At 39.6% G+C, this 13039-nt stretch overlaps 1 protein-coding gene across 2 annotated transcripts in view; it reads left to right on the top strand.

Annotated features, from left to right (window-relative positions):
- Window positions 1-616: 616 nt before the first annotated feature.
- Window positions 617-13039, top strand: part of PPP4R2 (protein phosphatase 4 regulatory subunit 2) — a 35714-nt gene continuing 23291 nt past the window's right edge. The window contains exons 1-2 of one of the 2 annotated variants that reach the window (XM_063121893.1): window positions 617-639; window positions 1687-1770. In XM_063121893.1, coding sequence (XP_062977963.1) covers window positions 632-639; window positions 1687-1770 — 92 coding nt within the window. In that variant the 5' untranslated portion in view covers window positions 617-631. The other variant, XM_063121891.1, reaches the window with a different exon arrangement.

The raw sequence follows: 13039 nt of genomic DNA, 5'->3' as shown, positions 1-13039 counted from the left end.
TAACAGACGTTGTCTGGACGGGTGTTGCAACTGCGTCCTTCTGGAGACCCTCACTAGTACAAAGAGAGCAGTTTGCGTGTGAGGGAAGGAAGGCTCGTATATGACGGGTCAAGGGACAGACAGCGAAGGGGGGTGAAGACGCCGAGGGAGCCACAGCACTCTGCCTGATGAATGACAGAAATGCTCGTATGTGTGTACGCGTGCGCGCGTGTAAACATGGAAGCGCCGTAACTCCCAGCGCTGTCTGCGTCCGGCGCACACCGGCAAGCCCACTAGTTTTAACACGCAGACTGAGGAGGAGAAGACGCGGCGCCCTCAGCCAGAATGTGACGTGACGTGACCGTAAGTGGGCGTTGCGGGCGGGCAGCCAGCCCGGCTGTCGCGAGCCAAAAGAAAGCGCCTTTCGCCCAATCCTGACGCGGGCTGCTTCTCCATCGCTGCGGCTCTCGCTCTCGCCTCAGCCTTTCGCCGGCGGGGCGGTGACGTCATCGGCCATGGCCCCGCCCTCCTCCTCTTCTTTCCCACCCCCACCTCTGCGAGCGCGCCCCCGTGCCGGCGGGAAGAGGAGAGGCTTGTTTCGGTGTGCTTGCGAGAGTGTGTCGGGGGCGCGCACGGCGACGGCTTGGGCGCCATGTTGGAAGCTTGCTGAGCCCGGCCGCCGGGGACTCTGTGTTTCTCTCTCTCCCTCTCTCCCTCTCTGATTGTGTGGTGGAAGCTGAGCCCCCGTCGCTGCGCGGCTGCTGGCTGCCTGTTTCCTGTGAGGGCCCGGGGGGCAGGGCAGGAGGAGAAGGGGGAAGAAGAAGAGGTAGCGGCGGATCATGGATGTCGACAGACTGCAGGAGGCACTAAAAGGTGGAGGCTGTGGGTGCTTTTGGGGGGGAGGGGAGGGGGTTACCCCTAGGTCACGGGGGTAGGGGGTAGAGGAGAGAATGGGGCAAGCCACCGGCCTTGGGAATGAGGAGATAAGGCCTGGTCCTCAGTCTTGGGGGAGCCACGTAAGAACCTCCAGAGATCCCCTGTGGGAAGGGAAGATACTTTTTTTAATCTCCCTGGGTGAGGGAAGAGGGGAAGGAAGAGAAGCTGGGTAGTTGGGAACCCATTCCTCCCCCTCACCCCCAATGTCCCGCCAGAGTCTGAGCAGTTCTGTTCAGAGGGCCCTGCTCAGTGCGTGAAAGTATCTGTGGCCAGGGTGGTAATATAGCGACCCTAATATGACCCACACACCAGTGGTTTCCCGTTCCTCCCATTCCATCTGACTCTTCCACTCTTTCCTTAAAGGACCTTTGGAATGCCCTTTCCTACATTATCTGCACTTTCTTCCATATTTGATGTCTGTGTTCCCTTGTAATTGCCTTCCCCTTCCTTTTTCTATTTCCTGTTACCTTTTCCTTCCATGTTCTGTCCCACACCAACAAATCACTGGATTGCATTGCGTATGCTTCACCTTGCTCTCCTACCTAAGGCAGGTGGCCTAGTATTAGAAACTAGCTTTGAAAGACAAGGGGAAAATCAATTTCCGAGCTATTAATATGTATTTGATATCCTTCAGAGGCTTCTAAGGCCTTGTTCTGGTGTATGTGTGTTTATATTTAGTATATGGGGTAGCAGGAGGGTGAGATGGTGTTTAACAAACAAAGTATCCTTTAAATAACTCCCCCCCACCCCCATTTCTTCTGTTCTTTTCACAGATTTTGAAAAGAGGGGGAAGAAGGAAGTGTGTCCGATACTGGATCAGTTTCTTTGTCATGTTGCCAAGACTGGAGAGACAATGTGAGTGATTTTAATTGACTGATAGCTTCTTTCTATGTTCCCAGAAAAGTCAGAAAGAAAGTTAGCAACTAAATGCTTTTCAAACATTGGAATACTTCATTAGTTACATTTCTTTATAATTCCAAATTTAGAACCCTGCAGTGTAAGTGTTTCTCAAGTTCTTCTGTTGAGGTAACTTTCTTACAGAATTAAAAATTGCTGCACTTACTTATCAGAGTTTGAGAAGTATATTTCTAACTGCCTGTGATCCTTCCTAGAGTTGCTTATCAGCTTTAATTGATCCTAGTGAATACAGTAAACGTGATTCTTCCTCTTTGGGCTTTATACACTTCTGGTCCCTGATTTCATAGGCAAAAACTGGAAATCTACTGTGTATTTTGCAATCAGTTTTCAGAGTTGTGAGTTAAGTCAAGCTACAAACATTGAGTCAGGCTATTGCTACATTTTGCTACTACATGTGTGAAAAGGTGGATTTATGTGAGGTTTCTTGCACAAAGGTATACATGAACTTTTTTGCTTTTCATTTGTTTTTGATCTACTAGCTAGTATTGAGCCAGGCAACGGTAATTCTGCATAATGGCAAAACGAGTTCGTTAGCATTACATAAATATGCACATATCAAGTCCAAAGTCTGATACAGTGCCACTCTTAATAATCAGCAATGGGAACTGCTCGCACAAGACCCTTTTTTGTGCATGTGCTTCTTGATCCAGAAGTAGAGCCACGCATGGAAAGCAAACTTTTATTGGCCATTTTCAGACCCAATTTACAGATAGGGAATTAATGCTAAGAATGACATTAAATGTTGAAAAAACTACTACAACGACAGGCAGTGGTTTTCCAGGGTTTTAACAGAAGTCTTTCCCAGGCATGCCTAGAGATGCCAAGGACTGAACTTGGGCCTTTTACATCCAAAATATGCCCTTTAACACTGAGCTACAGCTTTTCCCTATAGGTTGGAGCAGTCAAGGGAGAGAGTGCAGTGCAGTTATTGAACACACTTGTTTGTATATCTGGGTTTTACTTGACTATTTCATTTCTCTGGGATAATCTCTAGTGCTACTCTGACTTTTTTATTGGCTCACTGCCTAGCAGGAAGGGAAAAGATCTCCAGTGTGTACTGTTAGTGAGTGCTCATTTTCTTGCTTCCAGTCTGTCATAGTGGTATGCATGCTTCAGCAAGGAATGCTTATTTCAAGTGGATATTGATCTTTCAGAGCTTACTTCAGAGCTTACAATAGTCAACTTTCTTATACTATGTGACTCTGGGTTGGGGGAAAAACTGAAGTTTAGCAAAATAAGAAAAAAATGTAGCGCTTGACTTTTCCTAGTATATGCAAAACCTAAATTACACAGAATAATTCTGCACTTAATAGCTGGTTTTTTTGTTGCATCAGTATAAACTTATTTTAAACTTTTTATTTTTGTCATCCTTGCATGGTACAGCTTGAAAATATAAGACCCAGGATCAATTATTTATGCTACTATGATAAAATGTAACAATTGTTGTAATAGCTTCTGTATTTCTGTTTTGCAGATTCAGTTTTTTATTTTGGCCCAGTTCACATGTTGCAATAACCTGATTTTTTTTTTAAAAAATAATAATATCTGAGGTATTGTGAATGTGGCAGTGTGCAGCAGGAGTGACTAAACAACCCAGGGTTGTTTGCTATGAACTCTGGCTTGTTGGGGGAGAGAGAGAGAGACTAGAGTCCCTGGTTCACATGTCATGATAAACAACCCAGGGATAGAGTGTCCATGGGTTATTTAACCACTCCCACTTGCACCAGCACATTGCTTCACTTACAATCACCCAGACTTTTTTTTTTAATTCAGGGTTATTGTGATGTGTGTACAGGCCATATTTTATTGTAGCTTGGATCACATCTGTCCTTAAATGTTAACAAAAATATTTTTGCTCTGTTATTGTTTTGCTTTACTACCAGTATTGATCCTCAAAGTTTTTGGCTTTGGAAAGTACATACATAGGGCAGTAACCAACACTGTTTGTGTGCTTCCACTAATTATGTTTTGCCAGTGGGGCCCACCACTGGTGCGCAACAGAAAGTTAGCGCTTTCTAGAGCAACCCCGGAACTGAGCCAAACGGTTCATTTTTGAAGTGGGACAAGTCAGTGTGAGCTTTGTTGACCTGTTCCAGAAATGAGTTTTGGCTCCGTTCCAGTTGTTTTAAGAAGTGCTAGCTTTCTGTTGCACTGATTGTGGGTCCTGCTGGCACTTGAGTGGCATTGGATACTGCCCATAGTATCTTACATTTTTTGGTATCTGAAGAGTTCATTATATTTCAGGATAAAATATTAAGAACATATTTTCAGAATTATTTACAAGAACTTTTTTAGTATTATTTTAGTTTAAAAGCTATAATAAGAAACACACGATTAAAACATTTTAAAAATACCTGTAGGGTTTATGTAAATTGATTTAATGTTTCTCCAAATGAAATGTTAAATATGTTATTTTGAAACAACGCCTAGGAATTTACTGAAAGGGGAATAAACAGAATTTGAAAGTTCAGTTTTGAGAAATTTGCAGCATAGTATACATTTTAACTCTGAAACGGACTCCACAGTTTATTTATTACATTTTTATACTGTCCAATAGCCAAATCTCTCTGGGCAGTTCACAAAAAGATGTAGGTCATCAGTTTAAAAGATGTAGGTCATCAATGGATCATACATTTACTTTGTTGCTCAGCTGAACTATTGTTAATAGTTAGATTTGTGTCTCATATTTAGCCCCCTTTTCTTTAGCATTTTCTAGGTACATAGATTTTAAAACCATTTTCTAGAAGTAGCATGAGCTCTCTTGATGAATAGTTCTGAAAAATGAGAGAAAATTTACCTGAAAGTATAATGAAAGTTTGCTTAGGTTTAAGGCATGATTTCTTTGTAAAAAGTGTACATGTTGGATAGCTGGACTTTGTAAATATGCTATAGCTCTAGTAGCATAGTACTGCTCTATCCTGTCATGGCAAGTGTAGCTGAGTCACTTACAGTCCTTACAGATAATTGGTTGAAGCTATACATGAATGAGAATGCTTGTGTCCCGCCTGCTTGCTGCTTCTGCTTTGCATCTGGTTTAGTAAACAACAGTTCCTGGGTTGTTTGGTGTGATGTATGAACCCGGCACTCTGGATTGTTGAGGGAGAACCAACCCAGAGTTTTAACCCAATGACAAACCATGCATTAAAACTCTGGGTTGTTTCTCCCTCAGACATTCTAGCAAAGAGGCCAGGAACTGATGAGGCTGGGGGCAGTGTGTGGCAACCATGGACTGTCGTTACATGCGAATCAGGTCATGGTGTGAGTTTTCTGATCTTTTATGATTATGTTGAATCATAGTAGCTCATAATTTTGTATTCCTTGTCCTTACGATTGACCTTGTGTGTACAGCTATGGAAGGGGGCTGGGTGGGGACAGAAGGAAGACTCCTGTGTTAGTTTTGTACCCTTGTATTAGGGCTATCACTATTTTTATTTATGATCTGGTTTTCTATGGTCTTATGCTAATTGAGGTGAAAAACTGTTTATGGGGCTGATGGGGACTTGTATGGAATAAATGCCTCTCCATACCAAAACAAAATACCTCTATGAACATAGAGGAGTAGGAGTCAGAGAAAAGGCTAGGCTACAAACCTTCTCCCTGACATCTAGTTTTCTATGTGAAGGGAATTTTTGTATGGAAGAGCTTTAAGTCATATTAATATAGTCTGAAGTGGTACAGCTTGGCAAAGGATTGCCACGTTACTGGGAGTTAGGTGTCTGTTCAGGAGCTCATAGCATCAGGACATACAATTTCCAGTTCTTAGTTTGAACAGCATACGTTGTATATTGCAAATTAGTTTAAGGTATTGAATCTCTAAGTAATCATACAGTATAGGACTATTGCCTGCCTTAAAAACAGAGTCTGTTTATGGGTTTCCAAGGGTTAAATCGTTAGGAAACGTTATTCTAGAAATTTCGTTGAAGCATAACAACACTTGAGACCAGGCTTGTTCATAAATACAGTAATTATCTTGCACAAAGATTTCACAAATTTAGTGCTTCCTTGAAGCTACTGGGGCAGTTAGACTTGTACAATGCACCCTGTTGTGAGGGAGACTCTGAAGATACTCTGACAAGTATGTTAGAAGGTACCGTTAAGGTTGGAGAAGGCTTCAACCACCAGCAGTGGAGCTCTGCATCTGCAAAGTAAAGGATAAAAGCTCCCTCCGTAAATGGGCAGTGGTGGATTAATGTTTCTCTCTGTGTGTGTCTTTTTGTTTAATGAGGATAATGGTTTGAGGGGGGAAGTTTTAAAATTCTAAAAATTCAAGGCACAAATGAATCTGCTACAAATTTGGCACGCCTAAAGTCCTCCTTAAGAGCTATCACCATGCCAATTTTTCATCTCTTTAAAAATTACACAGATGTAAGCATTTTTTAAATTTCCATTTAAAAAATTCTTAAAAATCAAGCATGAATGAATCTGATTCAAATTTGGCGTGGCTAAAGCCCTCCTTAAGAGCTGTCAGTGTGCCAAGTTTTATCTGTTAATCTTTAAAAATGGGGGAGCTGTAAACATTTGATTAACTTCCATTGACGTGGAAATGGAAAATGGGTGGTTCCCTGATGGGTAATCTGACGAGGTGGAGTATTATTATTATTCTTCATTGCATTTTTATACCACCCAATAGCCGAAGCTCCCTGGGCGGTTCTCTTGGGGCAGAGAATCGCCTCAACAGAGCTCTGGATCGAATTTTGAGGTGGAGAAGACCCATTTTGCACATCCCTAGTAGACTGCTTTTGCACACCACTGTTGTTCCCCAAATTCTGGGGGTGGGGAACTAGTAGCTCTCTAAATGTTGTTGGACTACAACTCCCATTAGCCCTAGCCAGCACAGCCACTGGTGAGGGATGATAGGAGTTGCAGTCCAGCAACATCTGCAGGCCTGCAATTTCCCCATCCTGGCTTTGTACTAAACAGATATATGTCAAATTGGACAGATCAGGATGAGTTTGGATGCGTGAAAAAGGCGTCACAGCATGGAACTGTCAATAGCCAAATCAAATTTTAAGACAAAGTAGGGTGAGTGTTCATTTTTAATGAATAGCTGCAAGCTGTGCTTTAAACTAGGCCTATTGCTTGCTTGGATGGAAGGTTCCTTAAAGTTCCATGGGACCAATCACTTTGTATCTGTAGGCAGCGGGAGGTAGAGGATATTTGTCATTATTTATTATGCAGCCCATTGTATCGGGCACCTAGAGAGAGATTTTTATCCTGTTTTTTTCTTGTCCTGAGATGTCAAATTTTGAGAACCTTTGTATAATTTTGGTTGATCAGAACAAATACGTTGCATACCAAGTTTCATTATTTGCAATAACTGCTTTTAAAATTAGATGAAATTGTGTATAATGGTGGAGATTGTTTGATTATTGTGGATTTGTTTTGGGTTTCCCTCCATTCTTCTCTCCTATTTCGCAATCATCCTTGGTTTTAAGCAAATAAAGATTGATTGAATAGCAGCCTTTGTGTTCGTCTATGTAAATATAGACAATAACAAGAAGAAATGTGTCTTTTTTTTCTTTGTAGGTGTTGCTACAGGATTTATGTGATAAATAAATATTGTCCAATCTTTTATTAAGCTGCCTAAAATATTTATAGCTGTTTTTAGTTTGTTTTCATGCCATGCCACCCCCCCTTTTTACCTCATCAGACTTCCTTTTCCCATTAATCAAAGTGGCCTGCGATCAGCCCCTCCTCACTGAACAGTCAACTCTTACATCCTCTCAGGTAGAACAAAATAATCTAATTACTCCAATTGGATGTTGTAGCCAGTGGGTCACGAATGTGTTCTGTACCAAGGTCTTTCTTCTTTCTTCAGAAAATTAGTGAGTATGAATGTGTTCCTTGAGGTATATGAAATGAAACAAGCCACTGTGAGTGACCTGACAGAGGTATGCTAATTCAGAGATGCCACATGTATGTCTTGGCTGCTTTACTGATAGTGTGTTAGAATCCAGTGGAGGCTGTGGCTCTGAATCAAGTTTTATCTCTTTATCTTTACAAATGAGGGAGCTGTAAGCATTTCTGTAAATACCAGTTACCCAAATGCTGAATGGGTTCTTCCATGGGTAATTCGACGAGGCAGAGAGAGGGGAGCCGCTCAGAAATCAAGGCAGATAATCACCTCTACGGAGCTCCAGATTGAATTTTTAACAGAGAAGACCCACTTTGCACACCTCAACATGTTGAAAACAAGCCATGGTGGGTTAGTTAATTGCTTGCTAAGCCATGTTGCTGCCGACAGATGATCAGGCACTTTCCAGCTTGTCATGATTTGTTTCCCCCTTCGTCTTTCCACCTGCTCCCAGTACATATCCCAAAGGTGTTCGCGACACCTCATCCAAGTTTTTCTCCTCTCTTGCCAAGTGGCTGGGTATCCCTTTCTGAAAAGCCATTGTGCCAGGTTTGCAAGTCTCTACAAGCCACTTTGAAAACTAGCCACCCTTACCAACCCAACAGCAAGCCATGGGTTCTCAAACCACCGTGAGAAAAAGGGCTGGATTTGGACATCATAACAAGCCATGCTGAAACAAACAAGGCTGACAGACTATGGTGGTTTTTTGTGTTGCATGGACCAGGTCCATATCTTTGGGTTCGAGTATTTCTTTGGATTTTTTATTTTAACTACAATTATTAGGCAAGTTTTTCTCCTCGTCAGAAGAGAATGATCAAACTTGGATGCAAGACTTCTGGTTTTGTGATTTCAATTGTAAATTTTAGAAACTGAAAGTTTGGATCAAGTCCAAATACCATTCTGCTTCTTGGACCATATTCAGGCTTTATAAAACTACTCAGTAAGTGTGGGATGGTTGATGGTGGCAAGTGAGATAAGGTTGTAAACCCATCTTTACATTCAGATCTGTTCAGATACTTCCTGCAGGAGTACATTTCTTTCATCATGTAAATTGTTTCAGCTGTATGGTTGAACAGCAGGTTTTAAACTTCCATTATCTGTATAGGCTGGGGAAGGCTGGTATAGGGAATGCTGTGCATTTATAAGTCACTATCATGAGCATCAAGGAAATGTGCAGAAGTTGTGTTACTTGTATATTGTGCTTTTTTTTTTTCATTGGATGACTTCCTTATTGATTGATTGCCCTCAAGTGATAGGTACAGTGATTTAGGTTTTCCCGGAAATTTTGAATGGGAATTTTTTTCAATGCGAATTAGGTACATTTTCATAGAGTCATTTGTGGTTTGTGTTGATTAATTTGCATAGGAACATTTTTAGTTTGCATTGTAAAATGTTCTTATACCCGAGAGATCTAATTTAACATGAAAACAACAAAGCTTTTTTTTTAAAAAAAGTACCACATATTAAACTTTTTATTATTATTATTATTATTATTATTATTATATATAGCACCATCAATGTCTCAGTATACCACATGTATTTGACCTGAAATATTTGAAGGTACAAAAATTAAAGCATGATTAATATTAATTAAAGGTTATGTTATGTAATTATATAATCTTTGAATAATATTAATATTTAAAGGTTATATTATATACTTGTAAAAATTTAAAGACAATAGCATGTGTTTCCCTAACATGTGTTTCCCTAACAGTTTTTAAAAATTTAAGAAAAAGAAAGGTACTGAAAACTGTTGATACACTAATTTTAGCAACCTGAAGAAATGTGCATGGTATACTGACAACCACTCATCTCTTTCAAGAGAGTTCAACTCTCTTCCACGCTACCTTCAGTCTTGCTGTCACTATTTATTAGTTCCATTTCACTCTGAGATATAAATGTATTTCAAAAACATATTTATACTAGGGTTTCATATAAGAAAAACTAATTGCAAGTTTGGAACAGTCAGGCTTCCATATTATTGTTTAATTTATTTGTAATACTTATGTATAATAAAATATATAATAAAATCTCTAAGCTGTTGGAAATATTGTATTTGCAATTGACATGCATTTATTTTTACTAATAAACTTATGAAATAGAAAATTCTCTACAAAAAAATAAAGCGCTGGAAAATTTTCTGCACTATATCTCTGGATAGATGCTTCAAAAATGATTACAGACCAGAAACTTCATTGCTGTTTCAGAGCTGGTTGCTGAACACTGGTGGAACTTGGCCTTGTGAAATGTATAACTGCAGTTAATTAAGTTTCAAGAAATTTCCACAATCTCTATACTTGAAGCTCTTGTTGGTACCCAAAATATAACTGCATGCCTGGACGTGTAAGTGAGTAAAGTTCTTCCCCAGCTATGTTGGTCTTACAAATGCCCATCTTGTCTGAGATGTGAATTATTGGGCAGCATGTAACGATGGAAAACACCAAGCAATTGGAGGATCTCTCATTCTTTTCTTTGCAACCATTTACCTAGTTAGATGCTGACTCATGCTCTTTCATTCATCTGTACTTATTGAATCCATGCATGAACCTATTAGTCTGTAAATATATAGACTAATGTTTTTTCCTCCTCTACATTTCTACCATTTTTGTTTTGTACTTCTCAATAATAATAATAATAATAATAAATTTCTTACCGCCTCTCCGATTGGATCGAGGCGGGGAACAACAGCAAGCATAAAATACTGATTAAGAACATAGTATACACTGTTTAAAAAACATCCTAAAAGCATACTAAAAGTATCCTAAAATTCTACTGGATAGGCCTGCCAGAAGAGATCAGTCTTGATAGCTTTCTTGAATGCTAAAAGATTGTCAAACTGACGAGTCTTTGAATATTTGCATATCCAGATCAGTCAGTATCAGGTACATTTTACTCCTATTTTATGAACCACCCAGAGAGCGTCAGCTGTTGGGCAGTATAGAAATGTAATAAATAAAATAAATAAGATAATGCAGTATATTTTCTTTGTGAGGTGAGTTTTCTCATTTGTCAGAATCTAGCATGCAACTGATGATACATTTAGCGCTTTTCTGTAGGTCTGTTCCCTTAATGTAGAGTATTAATAGTGAATAGGTACTGTTTCTCCCTGCATGGGCACAGCACCCATAAGGAAAAGGATAATAGATTCTATGCATGTGCAGGCCATACAAGATACTGTTATGCTAACTGGAAGATCTGTGCATTCTTCCTATATCCCCATTCTGTCTTTCCTCACCCCTTAACTGTCAAGTTATATGAGTTTGGAGGACATATAACTTGACTGAGTGGAAGAATGGGGTGTGAAGGATGTGGGAAGTGCGCATATACCTCTTATTGTCTGGTCTGATTTGCTGTGTGTGATATGTAGGAAGGGAATAAATACAGTTTTTCTTGAGCCCAGGGAAAATCTAGTTCTGTTAATTTATAGCATTGTTTGCCCTTATCCTTGCATTGGGTGAAGGCTTTAATCAGCTGGAGTAATTCAAGGTAACTGATCATGAATGAGTATAATAGAAATGATTGTAAAAGTACTATAGCATGTTAAAAGTACTATAGAAATTAATAGTAGTAATCAAAATAGTACTAATCCAAAGTTTATTGATACAAACTTTGAATACTATCCCATAGTCTTGCTAGGCTATCCTGTGGAGGTACGTTAGTTCTTGTTCCAACAATAAGAACATGTATGTCTGGGTCCTGTGTCTCTAATCTGGGATTGGAAATTCCAGAAATAGCAGTTGTTTTTAATATTGAAATTTCCCCACCACCCTTCCTGGCAAAAAACAAAGAAACGCTGATTTTTTAGACAAGTTATGGTGTCAGGCATTGTGGGGGTTATAGATATATCTTCATATCTGATATTTGCTCTTCCAAAGTAATTGGTATTAATAAAACCAGCCTGGAAAATAACTTTTAGGCCATACCTGTTGATTTGCTCCATTTTGTTAATTCCATGAGAAACTAGACTTTCCAGTCGCCTTTGATTTAGTACAGCACTGTATGCACCATGTAAACACGCATCTTATTTGGGCAACTACATTTAGAGACCAATCTCGCCAGCTTCTATTTCTAATCAAATAAGTAATACCCCACCCCCACCCGGTGAACTCTCAGTAACTTCATTAATCAATTTTTCTTTATCAGCTGATTTGTAAGCTAATTAAGGTGCTATTTAGCAATGGTTGCCTCCTGTCACAATGGTTTCTTCCACCCTGCCCCGCCATGTCAACACTTCAGATGTAGTTTAGAAGCAGAGAGCTCAGGGATTCGATCACTGTTGAAACAACACAGCATTGTTTGTCGAAAGAGCAGTTTACCATAGCAGCACTTCAGGCATAACTGATGATGAAAGTAAGCATTTTGCAACCCCAGACAGAGTGAATGAAAGGAATATTTAATCAGTGTCGTTATCTGGGGGACTCAATACTTTTGTGCGATACTGATGACATAGAGAAAGTTGGGGGTTAGTTGGTTATTCCTTTTTTACTGCCTTCCCGTTGACCGATTCTCATGAAACACGCTTCATTGGAAACCTCTTGACATGCAGATTCCACTAATAGCAACTGTTTTCACTATAATTTAAAGTCGGGAGTTTATTTACATCCATAACTTTTTTTGGGGGGGGCAGTATAAAGTTGTTTTACCAATATAAAAAATGTCAAGTATAATTAAACACAATTAATTGTAAATTGGAGCAAATTGAAATATGAACACAAAAAGGTCTCTGTACAACTTTATAAACACAGGTGCACGCCAAAGTACAATGATATGCCGATAACATACAGACTTGTAAACAAATCATGAAGTGATTAAGAGACATAGTTAAAAGTAACCCGTTAGATTTGATTTTTCTTCATAAACTGATCGTGGGTAACAACTGGTTATTTTAAAAAGAATGAAATGAGAGATCTTAAAAAAATGTTTTTGAAGAAACTGGATTAAATAAGAGGATGTCTAGTATCTTGCACTGAAGTAAATTTTGTATTTTAATTCAAAATGACCACTACCCTCAAATGCTGCCTAAATGAGAGCTATCTCAACATCTACAAGAACAAAAACGGTACCAACATTTTGAAGAGTTTTCTTGAAAATGCTTGTAAAGTTAAGGTGACTTATATATCTGTTAAATGGTAAAAAGAGCAAGAATTTGTAAAAATTAAACGTGTGTACCATGGGAATAGAGTTAGAATGTAAGAAGAGGCATGCTGGATCAAACCAAGGTTGCATCTAATCTAGTGCTGTGTTCACACCGCCGTTGAGCAGGAACCCACAAGCAGGGCACGAGTGCAACAGCACCTTCCTGCCATGTTCCCCAACAACTGGTGTACATAGGTTTACTGCCTCTGCTACTGG

This window comes from Elgaria multicarinata, chromosome 3 (genome assembly GCF_023053635.1).
Source record: "Elgaria multicarinata webbii isolate HBS135686 ecotype San Diego chromosome 3, rElgMul1.1.pri, whole genome shotgun sequence".
Taxonomy (NCBI): Eukaryota; Metazoa; Chordata; class Lepidosauria; order Squamata; family Anguidae; genus Elgaria; species Elgaria multicarinata.
Note: the sequence above shows the minus strand (reverse complement) of the source record. Positions and strands in the feature narration are given on the sequence as shown.